The sequence below is a fragment of the Anolis carolinensis genome, chromosome 5, assembly GCF_035594765.1.
Source record: "Anolis carolinensis isolate JA03-04 chromosome 5, rAnoCar3.1.pri, whole genome shotgun sequence".
NCBI classification, from domain to species: domain Eukaryota; kingdom Metazoa; phylum Chordata; class Lepidosauria; order Squamata; family Dactyloidae; genus Anolis; species Anolis carolinensis.
Window position 1 is genome coordinate 82,226,416 of NC_085845.1, and position 25,712 is coordinate 82,252,127.

The 25,712-nt window shown below is 38.8% G+C and overlaps 1 protein-coding gene across 1 annotated transcript in view; it reads right to left on the minus strand.

Annotated features, from left to right (window-relative positions):
* Nucleotides 1-25,712, minus strand: part of abcd2 (ATP binding cassette subfamily D member 2) — a 58,161-nt gene that overhangs the window by 13,395 nt on the left and 19,054 nt on the right. The window contains exons 3-6 of the mRNA XM_003221515.4: nt 24,747-24,868; nt 16,370-16,538; nt 8,243-8,337; nt 3,315-3,460 (exon numbers count right to left, since the gene is read on the minus strand). Coding sequence (XP_003221563.1) covers nt 3,315-3,460; nt 8,243-8,337; nt 16,370-16,538; nt 24,747-24,868 — 532 coding nt within the window. The remainder of the gene's footprint in view (nt 1-3,314; nt 3,461-8,242; nt 8,338-16,369; nt 16,539-24,746; nt 24,869-25,712) is intronic.

The following is a 25,712-nucleotide window of genomic DNA, read 5'->3' on the forward strand; positions in this document are numbered from 1 at the left end:
TGACTTCTTGAAGAAAAAAGGAGAAATACATGCAAATAAGTAAAAGGTTCTACGAATCTGTAATATCAAACAACCGAAGAAGGAAAGAGTATGTACAATGTTATGCAGTCAGATGAAACATACAGTTTTTATTTTGGAAAAAAAATATATTTTTTAAAAAATCAGTGGATTATTGAGTCTCATCTCCAGTTTTCAGTGCAGCACAAGCAATCATTCTTTCCTTCCTTGTTTCCATCATCTTCATTCTCTCATTTCACCCTCCAAAGTATTTTTTTTCAATTTGTCAGTTGCATTTACATACAAAACACATATATGTATGTCTTAACTTTGATCAAATCCTGTGTCATTCAAAATGTCCCACACAAAAGGATTTTAGAAGTATCAACTTTGACATTTAATAAAGTATTTTAGGAAAAATAATCCCTGCATACTGATCTAAGACTTACTGAATGATATTTCTATAACCCTAAACCCTGGTTCTAATTAGTAGACTCCCAGAGTGTCTGGCAGAGAGCAACAGTGTCTTTGGAAGTTTGGAGAGAATATTACAGCTTAATATTTAAAGCCAAGATCCCCTTTTCTGGAGACGTGCCCACATAACTCTTGTGCAATTTTCTATGGTATTGCCAGCCATCTCACAACTCTACTGTCATTCATGACATTACAAAATTAATTTGCATTTTGAGGTTATTCACATATTTTATGTATTAATTAAAATATTTATACCCCACCCTGTACCAAGAAATGTCAGAGAAGCTTACAATAGTATTAAAACAACTTACTAGGCTAAAATAGTAAGAGAGCTAAATAAGCTAAAACATATTGAACAATACCATGAGTTTAAAAAATTTAAATCATTAAACACCCTATAAATAACAATGTTTAAGTTGTACTAATGAGGTCCAAAGGCTTTGGTGAACAGTTTTAACTTGGCACTTAAATGACGTAAGTGGTGGCACCAGGTAGTCCTCCAGGGGGAGAGCTTTCCATAATTTAGGTGCCATGGCTGAGAACATCGGCTCCCATATCCCAACACAGTACATTAACCTTATTATTGGGACACAGAGGAGGGTTACTTGGTGCAGATCTTTCAGGGCTGACATTACATGCTGTCTGGATGTTATTTTAATTAGAAGTCAAGCAATTGCATTTTGCATTGGCTGCAGCTTCCAAGTCTTCTTCAAGGGTAGCTGCACTTAGAGTGGATTTGAGTAGTTTAATCTGGGGGTTCCCAATGCATAAATTAGTTGTCAGGATGCTTCTGTCCAGGAAAGGTCATAGCTGACACAAGCACATCTGAGCCAGAGTCCACTTGGGCCTCCAGTGGCAGGGGGAGATCTAGAGCACAGCTGCTCCAACATTTTTAGCTGTGGAGCACTTTTTGAAGCAAAACATTCTTATGGACCCCTAAGAAATGTTTATATATTATATATAATGTTTATATATCAGGCATGAGCAAACTTTTGGACACAGGGCTGCATTACATTTTAAAATTTGACAGATGTAGAGTGTTTATGTGAACTAACAAAAATGAATGAATTTCTATGTACACTGCACATATTTCATTTGTAGTGCAAAAAAAAAAGAACGAACAATACAATATTTAAAATAAAGAAAAATTTTCACCAACATAAATTTAACAGTATTTCAGTGGAAGACCCAGGGGCATCCAGTACAACCCCTTTCTGCCATACAGAAAAAGAACAATCAAAGCACCCTCAACAGATGGCTACCCAGCCTTTGTAATAATAATAATAATAATAATAATAATAATAATAATAATAATAATAATAATAATGGCAAGGGAATGCATAGAAAAGGGTCTGGGCAGCAAGGGAGTGCAGGGAAAATGATCTGGGTGGTGAGAGGGTGAAGGGTCTGGGCGGCATGGGGGTATAGGGGAAAGGGTCTGCATAGCAAGCTGCATAGCAAGCTTCACCTTCTCCATGCCTCTGAAGCGCTACATCTCCATAACCTTCATGTGGCATACAGCCTCCCCAAACTACGCCTTAAGCACCTCTTCCCAAGAACAGGTGCCTACCTCTCTCTCTTTCTTTCTGCCTGCCTCTCTCTCTCTCTCTTTCTTTCTGCCTCTTTTGCATGATGAGGGGGTGCTTTTGGCAGTGGGGGCTTCCATCCAGGCACACTTGGGGGAGAGGGAAGAGGGGGGAAGGCGAAGGGAAGTACAAAGCACCTCAATTTGCTTCACAGAACCCTAAGGGCTCCACGGAGCACAGTTTGAGAACTGCTGATCTATAGACATCTCAAAGCTATGTGTATATCCTAAGCAGAAAAGAAAACTATTACTTAGAGACTACAATGAGAAAAATTCTTAGTTTAACCATAAGGCATCCAGATAGGGTTTTTCTAGAGAAAACTAAATTGGGATTCATTCAGTCAGTACAGAAAAACAACATAGCCTCTTGTTTTCAGCTTATTTGAGCATGTTTAATAATTCAAGAGAATACCAATAAAAACAGTCGCATTTATAAACAGCTCTGAATAAGCATCAAGCAAGTCATATGATTTGGCTAAGGCCTTTTTAGATAATGGCCATACTCTCTCAAGGGAGGTTTTCCTGACTGTCAAATTATGCCTACTATCCACAATTCCATGAAAATGTTTTGAGACTAGCACAGCACTCTATTCTAAATGAAGCCCTGTTGAGTTAATAAGGTTTACTGCTAGGTAAAATGGGAATAAAATATAGTGACACTGAAAACAAGTAGGATATCTTTTTTCACTATTTCAGTAGAACTTTGTCATACATAAGCCTGACTAGAACCAACGTGAAACATTTCTTAAGCTGTTGCATGGTATCCAAGCATATTTCAAAGCCCCTCTTTCTTTGAGAGAAATCCATTTACATGATAAATTAAGTAGGGTACAGGAATAGGTAGACTTTTAGGTTTAGCAAAGCTATATAATTTAAATCCAATTGTTAGTCTGAACTAAACTAGTCAGAACAGAATCAAGGGAATTTATATCAGTGATTGCTTGCAAACTCCTCAATGATTCAATGGGTCTACTCTAGTTCAGACTAAAAATTGGATTCAGCAGTCTCTACTACCTTCACCACTATCATCATCTTCTCTTATCACTAGTACTGGAATTCTGAAATCCATGAACTAGAGTCAGGAACAAAATGAAGGCTCTAGAGGATGATATATATTAATAGATTAACAATAGCCTCTGAACATTTGCTCCAGTTCTTGTTTTCACTAGGCTTTCTTTCTTTCAGCAGCCTACTAAAGATGGGTGTATTGTAAAAGTATAAGAAAGAAATGGACATAATAAGAAAACAAATTACAAACCTTTGTGGAATATAGAACAAATGTTGGGGAGGTGGTTTGTAGAGAACTCCTTCATAGACAGGCCATAAGCCACTGAGAATTCTGAAGAGAGAGCTCTTCCCACAGCCATTGGGCCCAGTGATTAGAAGATGCATCCCTTCCTCAACCTGCAAGTTATGAAAATGATAAACACAAAACCCATTCAGAAGATTATTCTACCTATTTCTGTCCATCAGCATTCTGATCCCCTGACATTCTGATTATTATTATAATTTGTGCTGATGTATCAATAACTCCGAAATGATGGGATAAAGACAGAGGGGAAACATGGTTCTCCATATATTTTAGACTGCAATTTCCACAATCCCTGGATACTATGCTGGACGATGCTAATGGCGGTTTTAACTTACACTATCTGGAGAATCAAGGATTTCCAATCCTAATATAAAGAGACATTCTGCTGATGAGTTATGCATCATCATAAGTTAAAAATATGCCGCTGCAACTTACTTGTTCTATTATTATGGAGGTTAGATTTTTTTTTCTAATCATGCAATGACCAAAATCACCCAAATTATCATCCTGTAAGTAGTGCAGCCCTCCCACAACATAGCCATTACCATGAGAGGAATAAGTAAATGACACATGTAGCTATTTTACTGCAGCTGGATGCACTGCAGGAATATTCCAAGTATGAATGAAAGTCTCTGGAAGTTTGCTATAGCACATCCAGTTTAGAGGAACATAGCTGGACACATCCATGCTGATCTTCCCAACTCTCCAACAATATGGAAATGGCTGTGTTGCAGTGGGGGACTACACTGCTTACAAAGTGGGTTGGAGGAGTATTGTCAGTAGACACAGCTCTAGAAATGTATTTATGTGATACACATACATCTTTCAATGAAGGATCACAGATAGAGATCAGTAGCTGAAAATATGAATATATGAAACAGTGGTCTGCTGTCATGAAAGCAGGATGCTTCTATATCCCAACCTGATCTTTAAGAAGAACATGAGACTCTCTGGATGCCGTTGAACTGTATCTCTCAACTTCCTCCACCACTGGCTATGCTGGATAGGGACAATGGAAGCAGCAGTCCAAAAATATCTATTTGTCCATACACTTTCCATCTTTTTCTCTTTATGTCTGCCCATGAAATTTTAGGAAAACAAATAAAGGGGAAATAAACTATTTCCAAACATATAACAATTCTCCACATACACACAAATCCTCCCACAAAGACAAAAATCATATCCATGACAAATACACACTAACTTAATTCAATTTATATATATTCTAATTGTTGACTCAGGCAGAGGAAAACAACTATAGCTCTGCCTATCATTGTTATCAATAGAAGCCCAAATATGCAGTTCTTTGGGCCACAACATTATTAATTGGCTACAATACACTTTATTCTTTTCATAAGAATGTGCAAAATGAATATTCACACATTTAATGCCATCATTGATAGCCTGTTTAAAGGGCCAAAATCTCTTGATTTTATTTACAATGCAAACAAAACACAATTGTTCCTCAGGCAATTTGAGCACCATAAGACTCAATCTATAACAGTCAAAGTATTTTTTTTTCCTACGGCATGTTTTATTTTGCTTTCACTATGCAACAAATCTAAATAAATCCCATTTAGCTCATCTGTGTTCTTGGTAGCAATTTCTCTTGAGCAACATTAATGTATGTTTATGTTCAGCAGCACACATTTCAAAGAATACAAGTTAAAATGTAAACTATATATCTTGGATTTCTTCCTTTTTTAGATTAGATTTCCATCAATGGTAATGATGCAAAACCCATCTATAGTATCTATGAAAGCCGAGATGCCTGGTAAGGTTAAAACACATACAATAATATGATGCTGCATCATGTGGGTGGGGATGAAGAATAATTAACTTGTAGGTACACCACTTTTTGCTTCAAAGAATCTTCCCAAGATCACTTAACAACAATCCCTAAGTTTGGGTCTGTGAACACAATGATATAATATGAACCACAAGTGCTTTGTGATTATCCTTTTTCTATACAAACAAAATATCTCTTAATGTTTACTGAACTGTTTAAATGCAATTTATAAAGTTGACATTATTGAAACTGACCCATGTGCTAAAATCACTTTGATTTTTAAATGTTTTGAATTAATTATAATTTGTTAATATCATGTTATTGTATTATCACTGTTAACTAGTTACTGTAATGATTGTGAAATACTCTGAGGACAGTGCAATGCAGAAAATGTAATATACAAAATATGACTAAGCGTATTTCAGAAAGGAAAATCCGCTGTAATAAAAATAACCAAGCAACCACTTCTTGCTTAGACTTCGTATGTTTGCACACACCAATGTATCTTTTTACAATTTCTCTGCAATAATGCTGAAAAACACAACTCCGAGGGCCTCATGTCAAATCATAAGAAGCCATACAGCTGCCACTCCTACTATATCAGAGGAAATCCCAATCTCTGTTACCACCACCATGATCTACCTGGCCAGCTACTTTAGCAATACACTGAGGCTTAGATGTTCTATAAATTAATACAGGATCAGGCCAAAGGGACTTTGCCAATTCTAGGCACTCAATAGCCTAAGCCCAAGGAATTACAAGTCTTCACTAAATTTAGACAGAAATATATTATTGGTCTTTCCAAAGACTGGAGAAAAAAAAGATAGGAATTAGCTTATGATTTGCTTTTTTCTCTGACAGTACAGTAGTCTCACTTATCCAACCTTCACTTATCCAATGTTCTGCATTATCCAAAACAGTCTGCCTCCCGCACAGATCCACAGCAGTTTTTCTCAGCAGCAAGGACTGAACTTTTTATGGATTTAACTTCCAACAATGTTGCTACTGTAAGTTCATTTTAGGCAATTCTATATTTATTTGCAGTCAATTTTTTAGTAGTCAATGTTTTTGTAGTCAATGTTTTCAACACACTGTGATGTTCTGGTGCTAAATTTGTAAATACAGTAATTACTACATAATGTTACCGTGTACCAAACTGCTTTTTCTGTTGATTTGTTGTAAGACATGATGTTTTGGTGCTGAATGTGTAAACTCATAATGTAATTTGACATTTAATAGGCTTTTCCTTAACCCCTCCTTCTTATCTAATGTTTTCGCTAATCCAATGTTCTGCCGGCCCATTTATGTTGGATAAGTGAGACTCTACTGTATTTCTAGCATTAATTTGAAAATTGGAATACTTGTAGATCTCATCAGGTAAACTGTGAATGCCAAATTCAGGTCAGAAGTATTTTTATAGAAAAAATAATATGAGGCTTGCTGTATATGAGTGTGTATGAGACTTGCCTTAACTGAAGAGATAATAAAATTTAATTAAAGTTTGATTTTAAAAAGCATCTTTCCTCCTCCCACATAGCCTGCAACTGTACAACATGCTCAATTGCTGTGCTTCTTAGACAAAAACACTGATCATGCACTTCTGACTTTGACAGAAACTGGTTCAAGTTACTGATATGCAATCCTTGCTCAGCGTCTGTAAAATTTTCAGGGAAGGAATCACCTGCCTCTTTAGGGGCTTTGTGCTTTTAATAGTTCTGAGCCAATAGGGACTTCATATACTATATTTTGTCAGTGTGCTTCTAGGAGCTAGTCAGCTCCAGCTCCAGGGAAATAAAAGGAGAGGGGAAAGACTATGAAGACAGGTTTCTTTTGAAGTATTAATGAAAATGTTTCACTTAGACAGAAGTGTTGAACCTGTGACACCCCCAGCCCCCGGTGTTTGGGCCTCCAACTCCAAGAAGCCTTAGTCAGCTTGGCCAGGAATTCTGGGAGCTGATATCCAAAAACACCTGGAGGGCCACAAGTATGACACCACTGAGCACTTCATCCTGAATCCTGATAACACCAGGAAGTGTTGCTACACTCTTTAATGTCCTCCAAACCATGGAAGGCTTCAGAATTGGGGACCTATGTTTCCCCTGCAACCCTCAACAGCATTTCATTTGCCCACTGCTGGTCTAGGGGGAGAAGGAAAAAAGCAATGTACTGAATAAAATTAATGAAATAAGTAAGTGATAACACAAAGACCACAAAAGATATGTAGGACAGTAAAAAGCATAAACTTGTCTATCTATTTCATGACTACATGTCTGCCACTAGTCCAGACAGATAGGATAGATGAAAGCAAATACAAATTAGCTAATTTAAACTAGAATGATTTACTAAAAAACAGAAGATACTGCTAACATTTCTAATCTTCCACTATACATAGGGGTTAGGGAGGAAAGAGGCATTGGAAACTGAGGTCTTTATCCAGCCTTTTAAAACTAGTTCTCACTTTGTGTCTTCCTAAACATTAAACACATAGGAAAATAGTAAATGACAGCTTTTTCAACTTACAAACTAATAGATACAGTATATTAATGCAATATTCTTTTTTAGTCTGAACAGAGTTTAGGGAGTTTCTTCTCATAATTGATAACCTCAATCATGTGGACAGCCTCCAAATATTCTCCCACTTCAAATTGTTGCTCTTCAAATAAGAGCAATGAGGTAACCCAGCACATCCTCCTCTATACATATTTAACATTTTTGTGAATGCCTAAGTTAACATATAATTTTAATTTAGAAATAGAATCAGAAGAGAGTCAGGTCATTGTCCCTGCTTAACTCACTTCTCACATTCCAGTCAAATCAGGGCATCTCACACAATGTACAAAGTTCTGCTCACCTCAACACATTAACTTAATATATGGACCTAACCCTGAAGAGATGGCTCTTGTCTCCCTGTTTCCTAAAGTAGGATAAACTGTATACATTTTCTTCTATCACTCAGCCACTACGAGAACTCTGTTCCCCTCTTTTTATATGAGTGCCCAAATAGTTAAGGTACATAATATATATGAGTTCTGTGGATTTTCTGTGCTAATTGTGATGGTAACATTCAAATTGCATATTATCTTACTTTGAAGTTTAGCCTGGAAACCACCACATCTCCGTTTGGGGTAATAATAGGAACATTTTCACAGATAATTCCATGATCAACATCTATCACTCTTCCTACAAGTAAAAAAAAACACAAACAAACCACAATGACACTTGTTAGTAGAGCATACACACAAGAGCACACACTCAAAACACATAGAGAAAAGCAGGTTTGTGGTCTTAGGAAAACTGATTCAAAATATCTGTTCATCATTGATAAGAATTGCCATTTAAGTTGATGATTAGACAGTGTGAAACAAATCAATCTTTATTTTCTGAATTGTATAGCTATGCTAATAACTCTAACATTTATCAACAGTATACTGTACCTAACATAATAACTTCAAACTTGTTTAAGGTTAATACTTTTAAGTTTTTTTCTGACAACTGTAAGTAAAAACTGTAATGCATATTCATTAAGATCATACCAATGAAATGACTTAAGTGCTGTGGTGGTTCTCTGAATCTGAAATTCCTTTTCTCAAGTAGTAAACTATGTTGACTTACATTTGGCACCATGCCTCACTTTAAGCATTTAAGAGCAGTTAGATACTGCTGCATATAGCTAAATCTACTGTCAATCATTAGTTATCTTTGCTAGAGTTAGCTCCTTTAGAGTTTATTGGTCAAAATGTGATTGAGACGACTGTATTTCTGTGACAGGAGGAGGTAAAAGCACTATGTAATTGGCCTATCTCCTCAAATTAAGTATTAATAGCTATTGGAAATTAAATGTACAGTGACACAGACCACATAGCATCCATTTACAAATCTAACATGGTGTAAATGTAAACACTTCAGGTGCATGTTATCTCTACCAAGGCACAACAACTGTTCTCTGATCCTTCCCCCATCTTCAACAATTTCAGGAGCAGGTGGGAATGTGAAGAGATAAAAAAATTTTGGAAACAAATTCTAACCCAGGTTGAATTACATACTAAAACCAAATTTGATATAAATATGCAAATTCTGTTAATAGGGATATATGGGGACAGAAGAATTAACGACCAAGACCAAGACTTAATGATGATAATGTTTAGAGCCACACACGCAGTAATAGCGTGGGAGGAAGGATAAAAAGAAATGGACACTTGAAAAATGGTATGAATATATATGGGATCAAATACAACTGGATATTATGGACATTATAAGAAACAAAAAACATGGTCAGACAAACAAAAGAAAATTAAAGAAATATGGACTCCGTTTTGCAGATGGCTACAGATTGTTAAACCATGAGACGAAAGTTGGAAGAAAAAATTGGAAAGAATGGAAAGAAGGCTCATGTAACAAGAAAATAAGGTTTAAGTTGTCAACAGGAAGGGGGGTGGGGTGGGTGTGAGGGAGGGAGAAGGGAATGGAAAAGGAAAATGTAACTATGATTATGTATTATAAAATAATGATTAATAAAAAATTCCCTTTGAGGAGAAAACAAAACAAAACAAAAAATTTCAGGAGCACAATAATGATCACTCTTTACCAGATGACTGGCAAAGTGATCCTCTGTATGTAATGATAGCTAGTGGTTTTCATGTCAGTTGAATGATTACTCTGCTCTGAGTTTTAGTCTGAAGTGTAAAGGAGCTATTAAAGATGATGAGCCTATTTTGGGGGTGGGGCACAATGCCTTCAAATATCAGATTAAAACCCAGACAGTCATCACTCCACTGGCATGGAAGATATAAACTATGTTGTCCATATTGTGTAATTTGCATCTTACAGTAAATTCTTTAGTAGCTACTATATCATAGATAGCTATGAGAACCCACTGAAACAATTCCCTTCATTCAGAATGACTCATTGGTTTCACCTTCACTTAGTATTAGAGATAATGAATGGTATTAGGGATGATTAAACCGCATGCAATCATACTGCATGGTTATTTCTCGTAAGTCCCAGTAGATGGAGCATGCACACACCTTCCTTAGTGTGAAGAGGCTTTAGCTAAAAGGCACACAAGTATCCTTGGCTGCCAAAATATGCTCTTTTCTCATATTTCTTGGATTTGAGCATCACTGACACAACCAATACTAAAATCTCTACAGTTGTTGTCTGTGAATTTGCAATTAAGTGCAGCACTTGGAAAAGCTGTTTTTTGGAGTGCACTTCCCACAGCCTCCCAGATGTCATCCTTGATAACAAGAGTGATCCAGTGGACTAAATCCATTGCAATGAGATTACTTGTGTAATGTGAATTTCTATAATCTTCGTCTCTAATGTAGTTTCCTTCCCCAATCCCACCATATGTGCTCTGGGGATCCCCAACTCTCTAGAGTAGATTCAAGGCATACAATGAAGGAGGCTGCAGAAAGAAGGAATATTCATTCTGCCAGAAGTGTACAATACCTGCTGATGAGGCAACACCACTGGTAGAACATTCTGAATTAATGAAATTGATTAATTTATAAGATACAATGAGCAAATGAAAAAGAACCATGAAACAACTGCTATCAGTATAAACAATTTCTTCATGATAGAGCCTGACAGTGTACCTCCAAACAAATGCTTTTATATAACTAGATGGTATATATACGGAACAACTAAAACAACACTACCACATTATAACTACATATTGACAATGTTTGTTGAATGGCTTTCTTTTATATCACTAAAACAGGGGTGGGAATTGCACAACTGTTCAGCTACTGCTAAACTACGAGTTCCAGCATCCATAATCATATGGTAGTTAAGGTTGCAGTTCAACAACATTTAGAATGCCAGCCCTGCACTAAAATTGCAAATTATATAGTGATAGGCGCTATGATACATATTAATTTATTGATTTTGTAAGAAAAAATAATACGGAATAAAACAGCAACAGAAAACACAGTTAGAAATAACTGATATTTTCATTTATGGCAATCCACAATCCCACAATCATGTAGGATTTATCCAAACCCTTAGCACTGAGGGTGCAAAGGTGCTACTTATGGCACTAGTATCTGTAACACTTGCTCTCCCAAAGCTACTTGTGCTGCACAGAATTCGCTAATTTTGTCTAATAAAGATTAAAGTTTTGTCTAATAATCCATCCTGCTATTGTATGAATGTCTTCTAACGATACTAAATAACATACTGTAGAAGGAATAATAGCCTTGCTGGAATGTGTCTAAACCTGTTGTGGGTTTTTAGCATTCACACAAACTTATCACCAAAAAATACAAGATGTTAAAGTTCAAGGACTGAATGATATAAGCAAGGCTTCAATACATGTCAAATCTTGAATTCATTCAAGTAAACTTTAATTGTGCTATGTACATCTACATTGTGCCATTTCTTTTCAGGTGAGTAAAATGCCTTTATACAGAAAGTTAGTAGAAAGTCAAAGTTTTTTTTCTCAGAAAATTAATACATATTCTCAACAACAAAAAATGAATGTATAGATGCATCACTGATGTCTGATCTTCTCATGTCACAATGGTCACCAAAGCTGCCAGTTTTTTTTTACTATGTATGTTTGAAGATTTTTCTGTATATCTGCTTACAGAAAAGCTAACATGTTCCCTAACTTTCAACTCTTCAAGCACTACACTATGAAGCTGACCTATTCCATATGATGTCACACTTCTTTTATACAGTTTATTAATATAAAGCTGAATTATCATTTCCACAGATAAGTATTAATTTTGTAACTCTAATTTTCTCTATTTAATTCCTACATTGTTAATTTCAACTAAACTGGGTTTGAATAATGGATTGACTATATCGGTCAGACCTTGCATATCGATCTCACTTCCAAAGAATGTTATGTAGGTATTCTGTTTGTTATCTCCCTTTAAGTTGTTTCTGACTTATGGTGATCCTTTTATGGAATTTTTCATGGTAGAATTTGTTGGGGTGTGTTGCTTTTGCCCCCCTCTGAGGCTGAGAGTATTATTTGCTCAAGGTCACTCAGTGGAAGAACATGCATTGCATCTGAAATCCTGTGACTGCTTCCTGCAGAATTTTGGGGTTTATAGTTTAGGGAAGGGGACTTTAAAATGTTCAGCTAGAGAGGTCATAGTTCTCACTATACTACAAGCCCCAGAATTCTGCCAGAGGCAGACAAAGGACTTCAGATGGGATGCATACTCTTTGCCTACATTTTAAGCTCTAGTATGATATGGCACCAGGTCTGACAGGTGATTTGAACCCTAGCTTCCCAGAGTCCAACACTTAAACTACAATGCCACACTGGCTCTCTATGGTTTTGAAATGCATACCCATGAAGAATGGCAAACAGAAGTATACTGCAGATATGCTTGGCCAGGAAATTTTGATTGGCTTTAAGTATGGAAAAACTATTATTTATTTATTTATATCCCACTTTTCTTCCATGGGTGGGATTCAAAGCGGCGTATAATATATAAAATTCATACAAATGCATACGACTGCAATACATAATCAGATTACAACATCATATCCTAATATAAAAATCCATTTAACATATCAAATAAAACAATTTAAAAAACTTGCAGCAAGCACTATTTACAGATATCCATAACCTCTGGCCGCTGAAGTTATTTGTCAGGTATTATCAAATTATTTATCAGATTGGCAGTGCCTATTATCATTTGTCTAGGAAGGCTTGGCTCCACAGAAAGGTTTTAATTTGCGAACGAAAGGCCAGTAAGAAGGGGGTTGATCGTACCTCATTAGGGATGGAGTTGCAGAGCCATGGGGCCACCACCGAAAAGGCCCTCTCTCTTGTTCCCACCAAACGCACCTGCGATGGTGGTGAGACCAAGTGAAGGGCCTCTCCTGAGGATCTCATCAAGTGGGTTGGTAGAAAGAGATAAGTCCCTCAAGTAGGCTGGGCCCGAACCATATAGGGCTTTGTAGGCCAAAGCCAGCCCCTTGAATTGTGCCCGGAAACAAACCGGAAGCCAGTGTAGCTTCTTCAGGAGTGCGGTAGTTCCTTCTCTATATCCTGCTCCTATGAGCAGTATAGCAGCTGACCTTTGAACCAGCTGAAATTTCTGAACACTCTTCTGTGGCAGCCCCACATAGAACGCGTTACAGTAATCTAGTCCAGATGTGACTAAGGCATGTACTACCATGGCCAGATCAGGCTTTTCAAGGTATGGGTGCAGCTGGTGCACGAGTTTTAACCGGCCACCGTTGACACCTGGGCCTCCAGGGTCAGCACTGAGTCCAGGAGGACCCCCAGACTGCGACCCTGTGCCTTCATAGGGAGTGTGAAACCATCCAGCACAGGTTGAAACCCAATACCCCGATCAGCCCTACGGCTGACCAGGAATACTTCCATCTTGTCTGAATTCAATTTCAACCTGTTCAACTTCATCCAGTCCATCACAGCTGACAGGCACCGGTTCAAGGTCAGGACGGCATCCTTTGCATCAGGTGGAAAAGAATGGTTGAGTCGGGCTTCATCTGTGTACAGATGCCACCGAACTCCAAAACTCTGGATGATCTCCCTTAGCGGTTTCATGTAGATGTTAAATAACATGGGGGACAGAACTGAACCCTGCGGGACCCCACAGGACAAAGGCCATGGGGTCGAGCAGGAGTCCCCCAGCACCACCTTCTGAACCCGACCCTCTAGGAAGGACCAGAACCACTGCAAGACAGTGCCTCCAAGTCCCATTTCCGCAAGGCGGTCCAGAAGGATTGAATGCAGCTGAGAGGTCTAAGAAAACCAAAAGGGACACACTCCCCCTATCTAGCTCTCTACGTAGATCATCTACCAAGGTGACCAATGTCATCTCAGTCCCATGGCCAGGCCTGAAACCAGACTGCGATGGATCAAGATAATCCATGTTGTTCAGGAATCCCTGGAGTTGTGAGGCCACCACGCATTCCAGAATCTTGCCCAGGAAGGGGAGATTTAACACTGGCCTAAAGTTGTTCATGTCTAAGTGGTCAAGCAATGGTTTTTTTAAGATGGGCCATACTATGGCCTCTTTCAGGCTAGTTGGAATTACGCCTTAGGCCCATGAGGCGTTAACCACCATTTTGACCCACTCAGCCAGTCCCTCTTTGGCAGGTTTTATAACTAAACTATAACTACCGTGTTTCCCCGAAAATAAGACAGTGTCTTATATTAATTTTTGCTCCCAAAGATATGCTAGGTCTTATTTTCAGGGGATGTCTTATTTTTCCATGAAGAAGAATTCACATTTATTGTTGAACAAAAAAAATGAACATTATATACTGTACAGTAGTTGTCATCACAAACCAGCATAACCAGACAAACTCTGAATCCTATCAAGAATTTCTTGTACTACCATTATTTCCATGTACAGCTGGTACGTACATTTACTGATCCTGCAGGCTCTGGTGTTCTGTTTGGCAGGCGCTGGGCATGCTTCCAAACAAAAACGTTGCTAGGTCTTCCTTTTGGGGGAGGCCTTATATTTAGCAATTCAGCAAAACTTCTACTAGGTCTTATTTTTTGGGGATGTCTTATTTTTGGGGAAAGAGGGTAAATCACTAAATCACTAATTCGCTTGAATGAGTTACCTGTGGAACTAAATATTTCATAAAGGCTCCAAGTGCTGATGCAAGGCTAGAAGGAAGTACCTTGAATTGGTAATGCACTTCTGAGAACTAAAAAAACCCAAACCCCAAACCTTCTGACGTTATGTAACATTAGAACATGTAGCTATGTCTCCAGCAGGTCTAACAATGCAAAAGAATAACCCAAAGATTGTGGAATGCTCCTCTATGCCATGCACAAAATCTGCATGTCCTGTATATCTCTAATTTAGAGCATGACGGAGACAGATCTAAAGCAACCCTCACCAGAATCCCTATTAAGATTGTTCCTTCACACATGCTACTTACTAATTGCAGAAATGGCAACATGTCTCTTTTTTCCTTTGGTTCCCCCTATTATTGAAACTAAACAAAGATCTCAGCAGAAAAGCTCTTATCCTCAGATCATGTCTTTCTACCAGAATATATGGTTACAATTCAGAAAAGTGCTCAACACACATATATTTGAAATCTCTATTTTTGAAGAGTAATGGTTTGTTAATACTTAACTATTGTGTTGCTTTTTAGCTAGTTTTTTTAAGGATAGTTTAAAAATATTTTTAAAGGCCATTACACTAACTATGTTCACTTGAAAGCAGCATTTCAGAATACATTTGCAACTACTATGCTATTATGCCCTCATTAATCCTAAAAGTAGTACATTATATATAGCAATGCTACTTGCAATCCATTATTTCCAAGATCTAAGTAGGAAATGCAATCTGAGACTTCAAGAGGACATGAAGGATGTTTTCATACTTCACATATTGCTATGAATATATGATTCAGACTATATAGTTATAGAATTATGGAATCCTTGGGTTTGTACTCTACATGCCTCAAACTGTAAATCTCAGGATTCCATAGGGCATCACCACAGTAGTTGGTTACAATAGAATCATAATGCAATAACTGTGTAATGTGAAAGGGCCCCAATTTGGAAAAGGCTGTAAGCAAAGAAAAGGTTAATACTATTTCTTGACATTTTTTGGATGGAACACAAACAATGGGAAGTGGAAATGTTATGATATATTTAAGAAATTAAATTGATAACAGAAATGTGGTAAGAAAAGATAAGACAGGAATAAAAATGTCTACAGAGAGTGATCATGAGTCAACGCATGGAAACAAATGGAAGCAGGAATAGTTAAGGGGAAATATTAGATAATAAAACTTGATCACATTTACAAATTCAGCACATGTGAATGTACTACTTTCAGACAGATAGTGATGGAATGAAAATCTCTATGCTTTTCCATGTCCTACCTATCTATCTCCAGCATTTAAAGGCGAAAACTAAAGAAGATGTCACTGCATAACATGCAAACATTCCAGTCGTAGGGAACTATTGATGCAGCGGAACATTCAATATGTTGCCTCTCCACTACAAATAATACAGCTACAGGAACTATATTCCACTTACATGGAGAAAAGCCATGGCACCTAAAATACAGAACTGGAGGAGAACAACTTTCACTCTCGACAATGCCTATTTGGCTCCTTTTAAACAAAAATTGACAATGTTTTCATTTAAACAGTTGTTTCGCTGCTTCAATTTTCTAACAAATATTTAAATTGCACACTGATGTGAGCTGTTAAATAATTCCTTTTAAAAAATAACATTAATTACCTTTGATTTCTAAGGGACCATCAATATGTCTTCCTGTTTTTTCACTCTTCTTGTTGTTGCTATCACATTCTTGAAAAACAGCTGATCTTTTGTAAATGCCTCTCTTCACTTCATCAAAGACTGTAAACATGTTGTACACACGAGCTGTGTAGCCTGCTAGCTCTGTGACCTGTGAGACACAAATTATGCCATATTACTTTAAAACAAACTGTGTTATTGTAGCAAGAATGTATTTCATTGTATCAAAAACATGACATGAAATTTGCATTTTACCCTCAATGAGAAATGGTATACTGAAATCATGTGTATCTTAGTATTCCTTCCTAAATACAAAAACAAAATTATGAAGTATATGTTCTTAGTCATTGTAGGGCCACAACTATGACAGATCCAGGAGCCATTTTTTTCTGACCTTGGGATTAGTCAGGGGCCACACAGACTGTCAAACATAGAAAATCAAGATCAGAAAAAACATAATATCCATTCTTGAATTTGGAAAACTTTTCTCCACATGTTAAATAGTGCAAGGGGCCTGCAACCTATTTAAAAGAAGTGCTGCCATTTCTGGAAGCAATTTGTTTTTTAGACAGATCAAGGCCAGTCTGTGAGTCTGGAGGAACAGAAGACCATAAAAATAGCCTTGAGCCTGCATGCAGCCCCATGTCATCATTCAAAGATAACTGGACTAAAAAAATCATCCGTAAACATTTTTAGTATTTTGAAATGGAAAGCATACAACTAACTGCATAATATGTAGACTTGCTGGCCAACAACTGTGGCAAGCTCATTTGCATTTATGATGGCTCAATGCCATCAAATCCAATTTAATTAGGCTGGCCATAAGCGAATTGTGGATCGTATTATCAATCTAGCTTGAATGAGCACAGATATATGTCATGCCACTGCACAAAACACTGCTAATCTTCAAAAGGGATAAAGCTGCCCTAGATGACCGCAAAAGTACTTGCCTCCTTGCTTTCATTTTTTATGTAAACCTCTAAAAGAAATGCAGGATCATTTGCTTAGGATGAGCTGGTGTCTGATATTCAAAGTAACACTTGATGAAATGCAGTTTTTACCACATGCCTGCCACAAAACAAACATTCTGCCCTACAGTGGTTTAAAGATGCACTTAAAACTATTTTTAAAAGCTTTCATCCACTTTGGACAAGTAAGTTTTGATCTCTGTCTACTGCCATGATAGGCAGTTACAGGACACATTTGCTTCTTTCATCATGAATACCTTCCCTACATTTGCAGCAAATAGAGAATGCTGCATTGGTTAGAAAGTGAACCTAGTCTTTTATGGCTTCTTGATTAGATTGTTCTCAATTGTTCATGTCTTCTAAAAGTTCAGCTCCATCTAATTCCATATGTGCCTATGCATCTTAGGCCAAAATATGGTTTTTCATAGGCTTTCCCTTCCTGCCTACCAACGCGTCTAAACATGGCACCAATTTCAGAACAGAAACATCCAGTAAACCAGTGATAACCCACTTAAAGATTATGCTATGTATTGAGCATTTAGAGGGAGGAAACGACATAAATTTAACTGTGTTAAGAAAACTATTATTTCCACATATCACACTCAATTCATTTCCTTCTCTCTCATCTGGCACATCAGGGACACCAACTTTAAAGACCATAGGTAGGAATATCATAATGTCCTAAATAGGAATGACAAATATGAACCTGGTGAGAAAATCTAGCTCCTAGTGAAATGTATTTAAGATTTCTTGTAGATTTAAAACCGTCTCCTGATATGGTAAACTTGGATATCGGGGCTGGTGGTCCCTCCGGACTAAAGGTGGTGCTGTTGAACGCCAGGTCTGCAAATGGAAAAGCTGCAATTATCCAGGATCTTATCCTGGATGAATGGGCAGATCTGGTGTGCATAACGGAGACCTGGCTGGATGTGGCGGGTGGGGTCAATCTCACCCAACTCTGTCCTCCCGGGTACTTCGTGCAGCACCAACCAAGATCTGGAGGGAGGGGAGGGGGAGTCGCAGTGGTCTATAAGGACTCCATCCCCCTGACCAGGTGTCCCATCCCGCAGTCAACCTTGTTTGAATGTGTCCATCTGAGGGTGAGTGACCGTGACAGACTGGGGATTCTGTTAGTGTACCGACCACCCCGCTGCACTACAGTCTCCCTGCCTGAGCTAGCGGGGGTGGTCTCAGGCCTGGCATTGGAGTCCCAACGGCTTATTGTGCTGGGAGACTTCAATGTCTATGCTGAGACCACCCTGACTGGCGCAGCTAAGGACTTCATGGCCACCATGGCAACCATGGGGCTGTCCCAATTGGTATCTGGTCCCACCCACAGAGCAGGGCACACACTTGACTTGGTTTTCTGCCAGGGATGGGAGGAAGGTGGCGGTGTGGAGGAGCTTGCCATCGCTCCATTGCCATGGACCGACCACCACCTGATCAGGTTTAGACTTGCTGCGCCTTCTAACCTCCGCAGGGGTGGGGGACCTATTAAGATGGTCCGCCCCATGAGGCTTATGGATCCAGAGGGATTCCTGATGGTTCTTGGGGAGTTTCCCGCCACCTCGGTTGGTGATCGTGTCGATGCCCTGGTCTCGCTTTGGAATGGGGAGGCGACCAGGGCAATAGACACGATTGCTCCGGAACGTCCCCTCTAGCTAAACCATCTCCTTGGTTCACTGAGGAGTTGGCAGCGATAAAGCGAAAGAAGGGGGGTGTAGAGCGCATGTGGCATTCGAAGCAGAATGAATCAGACAGAGCACAGCTATGCCTTTATTTGAAGGCATACGCCACGGCAATAGATGCTGCTAAGAATGTTTTCTTTGCAGCTAATATTGTGTCCGCAAAGAACCGTCCGGCGGAGCTGTTCAGAGTTGTTAGAGGATTGTTGGATCCCATCTCTCAAGATGGGATTCCTGACAACTCAGCAGCCCGCTGTGAAGCATTTGCTCAGTTCTTTGCAGACGAAGTCGCTCTGATCCGTTCTAGCTTTGACACCATATTAATGGCAGGTTCCGAGAATGTAACACGAGCACCTGCTTGTCCTATTTTGATGGATTCATTTCAATTGGTTGAGCTCAAGGATGGGGACAAGGTGCTTGGAGAGGCGAGGGCTACACATGCATCCTAGACCCCTGCCCATCCTGGCTGGTGAGAGAAGAACTAACTTAAATCATTTAATAATAATAATAATAATAATAATAATAATAATTTTATTTTTATACCCCGCCCCATCTCTCCGAAGGGACTCGGGGCGGCTTACATGGGGCCAAGCCCAGGTCACAAACAATATAAAAACATAACAATAAAACAATCAATCAACAATAAAACAAGTCATGGGTCGAGGTACAATAAATATACTATGAAAAAATCCTGGGTCGGCTCTAAAAAAAGAACTGGGCCAAAAAAGTGCAATTAGTGTCAGATTCAATCAGGGTGAGGTAGATCCCAGAACTATTGTCCCGTTAAAAGTGTTGGCGAAGGCATACACTATGGCCTGCTAAAGGAATAGGGTATAATAAATGAGATAGGCAACAGGTCAATCCGTTACTGTGGAGATCAGTCACCAAAGGCCTGTTGGAAGAGCCAAGTTTTCAGGCTCTTCCGAAAGGTGAGGAGGGTACGGGCCTGCCTGATCTCCCTGGGGAGAGAGTTCCAGAGCCGGGGGGCCTCCCTCGTCCCCACCAACCGTGATTGTGAAAGTGGTGGGATCAAGAGGAGGGCCTCCCCCGATGTGCGTAGAGAACGTGCAGGTTCATAGGGGGAAATGCGGTCACAAAGGTAGGTGGGTCCCAAACCATTCAGGGCTTTGTAGGTGATCACCTGCACCTTGAATTGGGCTCGGAAAATAAACAGCAGCCAATGGAGCTCCTTGAACAGTGGTGTTGAACGCGCCCTGTAATTTGCTTGTTAGGAACCTGGCTGCCGAACGCTGGACTAGTTGCAATTATCATAGAAAAGAACTAACTTAAATAAAGTGAGGGAGCATCACAATAAAGTTATCTCTTGATAAGTTGTCATTCTAATTTAATGCAGTTAGGGATTGAGGAAGGAATTGATTACAAATTGTCACTTCCATGTTCTGGGAAAAGCAAAATATAAACCAATTATACCTGCAACAACAACTATAACAATAACAACAACAGAAGCAGCAGCAATAATAGAATGTAAGAGTTCTACTTGATGAGACCAAAGTCCTACATGGCCCCATGTGTTGTTGCTTGACAGTGAGTGATCACTGAAATGCCACAAAGAATCAAACACACTCTCTCCTGTGCTGTTGCTTCCAGCAACCAGCACTTTGAAGCACTGTGTCTCTGAAGTTGGATATTGGCAATTGAGCTACCCTGGCACATTATTAAAGTAAGAGTCCTGAAAAATCAGTTCAGTCTTCAAAACAAAGCCATTTTACTGACTGAGGCAAGATATGATACAAAATTTCTTACATACACAGAAACCATTCCACATACAGAAGTTAGCTGGAGTAGCAACTGAAACTTACTTCAGCACTGGTGGCAGAATATCATGAGGAAAGCAGATTAGCTCAGAGAATGTAAGGTCACTGAGTGGTACACACAGTTCACCCCTAAACATTACTTTGTACATAACTGCACCCTGCACCTGGTATTTCAGACAGGTGTCTTTCTTGATCAATGGCACAACTCATTTTATTATAAGAAATAAATTAAAATTGTTTGTTAGATGCCAAATGACATATCAGAATGCCATATTTCACCAAATCTGGGTGAAATCAATTGCAAGACACATGCCTGATTTTGGACATTTGAAAAAATGAATTTTCAATACTAAGATGTACCACTTCTATTTGAGCCTCATTTTTTGGGGGAGGGAGGAATCAGCTCTCACCCCAACTTTCCATTTTGTTTCGCTGCTCAGTTGTCCCGGCCAGCCCCCAGAAAGTATCCCAACTCCACACCCAATGCTGCTGCCCTGTTGCCTTTTGGCCGATGCACACAGCTTCTCCTCTCTAGGCTGTCGCTGCTGGTCTTTGTCACTGCTGTCACCTTAACGTTGCTGGGTTCTTTTTTAAGGGAGAGGAGCAGTAGCAGCTGAGAGCCACATGGTTCATCAGAGCTGATTTGAGCTGCGGGGAGAGAGGTCTTCAAGGCTCAGAATGGCTGAAGGGCCTGAACTCCAGATCTGGGACCCAGACTCTCCCTCTCTCTCTGTGCTGCTTGGTGGAGGCAGCATTGGCGAGGTGATGGGGAAAAGAAAAGACCTGCGTGTCAGGAGCATAAGGCAGTGGCTCTCAATTGCTGCTCCTCTCCACTTCTGCTGCCTCAGGCTCCTGACACATCTATGTCCCAAGTGCTGGATCAGGAACCACACCAGCAACTCTCATAAACATCCAAATGCACAGTAGAATGAAAGCTAATTCCCCCTATCTATTCAGCAGTGTTTTCAATGGAACATGTACTCAAATGAAGACTTGCACACATGTATTATCACTACCACATCCCAATTATATGTACATGCAACACTTTTTGAAAGCATGACTAGAATGGTTTTCTACTCCTTTGACATGTTTGTTTTTAAGATTAAAATGAGTCTTTAACTTGCTTTTTATTCCTAGCTACATAGGTTCAAAACTGATTGTCACAACTATATGAATTTGGCGGTTCGAACTTGCTAATCTCTCAATATATTTCTACAGCTTAAAAAAAACTTTAGACATATAGTATTACATATCATAACACTATTTATATCATGAATAAATTATAATATGGACATAATGTGGAAGTGATACATTAGGGAAGTATAAAACTACTTGGAAATTGTACATAGTTGTTTCTGAAAGGTCTATAGGGCATTCTATAGAACCTAGAGAAGCTATGATAGATGAAAATGAGAACAACAGATCAGCCTCACAGTATGCAAGCCATTACAATTTTTTTCTAACTTTAATGAGCTGAAGTTAGAACTTGGTATTTTAAGATAATACGTAGTGAGGATGTGACAAATGGAGCCACAATAAGCTCACATAAAATGTAGAACAAGTATTAACAGAATGCTGGAAATATGTGCTAACATGTCTGTGCTGTCGCACACTGGGCCTGCCCAATGGGACGCCGGGGTGCCTCAACTGAAGGGTCCCACAGATTTCCCATCACAAAGTTCTAATGATGCTCCAAATAGGTTCAACGAAGTTCTTTATCTGGGCTTAAATCTTCAAACAAATGCTTAAATCTTCAGACAAATGAAATAAATGCTTTATAACCTTGGAAATAAAGCATTTCCTCATAACCTTGGAAATAAAGCAATAAGGAGCCTCTGGTGGCTGTGTGTTAAAGCGCTGAGCTGCTGAACTTGCAGACCAAAAGGTCCCAGGTTCAAACCCAGGGAGCAGAGTGAGTACCCGCTGTTAGCTCCAGCTTCTGCCAACTTAGCAGTTCAAAAACATGCCAATGTGAGTAGATCAATAGGTACCGCTCCGGCAGGAAGGTAACAGCGCTCCATGCAGTCATGCCAGCCACATGACCTTGGAGGTGCCTACGGACAACGCCGGCTCTTCGGCTTAGAAATGGAGATGCGCACCAATTCCCAGAGTCAGACATGACTGGACTTAACATCAGGGGAAACCTTTACCTTTACTAACCTTGGAAAGCCGGTAGCTTCCTCAATCTGCTATCAAGGACAGGCAACTGTTGGTAAACTGTTTCCTTTTTTTCTTAGGGAAATCTTCTGACCCCTCCCAGGGCAATCTTTTTTTACCTTGCTGGCGTGAGGCCCCTGCTCCCGGCTCCAAGATGCGTTATGGATAGCCCGAGTGGTTCCTTTACCAGACAAGGTTGCTGTAGATTTTGGCAAGCTGGAAGATGTCCTTTAGATGTACTCCACGAAGACTGTAGGAACTGTGCTGATCCCCTAGCAAAGCTGTGGAACTATTCCTTTACTCCCCCAGCAAAGCTGTGAGAAGTGACGCTTTTGTGCAGGTGGGAAAGAATCCCACACGTCCTGTGCCACAAACAGTGAAACTGAACAAAATCCCCTTTTCCCTCCAAACCCTGGGAAAGGGGGCAGGTTTAAAGATTCTAACAAAGATTGCCAAGTTGTTGGCCCTATGAATGCAACCTGAGAGAAGCTACCTTATTGCTTAAATAAGTTTCTTACAAACTAGCAGTGCAAGAAAAGGAATTCAAATCTCCTGGCACTGCCGTGCCAGCACAATGTCAGATTTCAACATGACCTGGGAAAAGGTCTGCAGAAAATGAAGGTCTCAATTACACTTCCCCATACATATATCTTGCAGAAGTAAGTTCATCTAATGTTTGAAATAGATAGGGGGAAAAAGCTATGAAAATACTGTCTCGGCACATGTAATAGATATATCTTTGTTACTACTTCTTGTTTCTTTTCTGCAATACTTTCAAATGTTTTCTATCCCTGATATGGGTCAACTGACATGTGGAAACTGGAAGTCATCTGAATTCTGCATGTGTACATGACCTCTGATAGAGATGACAGAAGCCATGTTCCACTCTACTGAATTCTGCATATTTTTATGGAATATTCTAAAACTGATAGGAAGCTGGAGGGAGTTTTTAAAAAGCGAAACACTGAGATGTCTATTCAAATTATTCTTTGGTTGTTGTGCAAAGAAATCCTAATATCATTTTTCAAGTGTTTATATTTTGATTATTTCATTCATTTTACTTTCTTTTGTCATTTTCTGATCATTTGTAAGCAGCCATAGGTTAATTGATTTATATTATTGACTTCTATAAGAAAAAGATATTATTTTCAGGTACTGAAACTGAAATTGAAATTAATCCCCTGCAATTAAAATTGAATCTTATGAGGCTTTACAGTGGTCATTCTCTATTCTCTGACCCTATGGATCGCAGATCTGAATCCAGTGAAATATATCTGAACTTTAATGAGAACACCAAAGCCAACACCTTTCTTCTGGTGTTTGAATATGGACTTGTTCGCAGCAAATGCTGTTGAATTTGTTACTTCCTGACACTTAACGTTGGTTATATCCTGTTATATATTATTCATTATTTAATTAATTTATATGTGTTTTTCCCAAAACTGAAACTCAAAGTGACTCACAATATTTTAAAAACAGAAACAAGAAATGTACAATGTGTTATAATGTTCAAATACAACTAAACAATGTATCAAAGGCAACTATAAAAGCAAACTAGTAAACCAATGACAACCTGCCTCATTTTTACAAAGCTCCTTTTACAAAAGCCCATCCATTAATAATAAAAAATATTGTCAGATAAAAAGTTATTTGCCATTTCATTCTATATATTCATCCCTATGCATCTACAATGGTGCATTTCAATTCAATACTTGTTATGCTACTTTGTCACTACATCCTATTTTCTCTTATCAAAAAGAAGCTTATCCAATACCTCTTTGTAAGAAGACATGATCCTCTCAATAGCATCTGCTCCCGAAGCCAATAAATTCCGTGAAGTAGTGAATGTTTCCGTCCGTTCACTCACCATGGCTTGTTTCTGACCATCTTCTAATTCTAAAACGAAAGAAGGCACCCTCAATTTGAGCAAGGATATTTTGATTATTTAACTTCTTAACAGAAAACCCTCTCAAGAAGAAATTAGACTAAAATAAGCAAAATCCAGATTGCATAATCCAAATCATTCAAAATCATTGCCAAATCCCACCTGAAAATTCATCTCTGAGACTAGCAGCAACTTGGCAATGAGATATTCATTAACTTCAATGCGGTGGCTGAACAAGTAGTTATCACCTACACTTTTACTGCTATGAGTAAGTAGCAGAAGCAGTGCCAGGCCAAACAAAGGTAAACTGAACATCAATGGTGATGAACTGTAAGGTTTTTTTTAGACTGTAAGCCTAAGGGCAAGGAACAGTTTCATTGTTTTTACCTGTAAGACACCATTTACAGAAATGACACTGTATAATTAAATTCTAACAATAACATAATAAAAACAGCAAATAGCACTTAATGATGTTTGCATTTTCTCTAAGCCACAGGCCCTTTTGTCTCAACCAACAATACCACTGCTCCATGATCCATATCACCCATAGTGGGGCTATTTGGAGAGAATTACAAAACTGTGTAAAGAGAATACTTTCAAAATAGTTTTTAAAAGACCACTCCTTTATCAGTACAGAAGTGTTGTCATTTTATACCAAGCATGTAAGCCTCCAAGAATAATCCTGGCAAGATAATGCATGTCTGCCATCTGAGGATCAGCTTAACTAATACAAAGAGGCATGGAACCAGAAAGCGCGCCACTAAGTTTAGTCACTATAATAACACAACGACAGTGTAGAGAACAGTTGTGGTGTTCATCAATAAATGGACTACCTAGGTACAGTAAAGGTAAAGT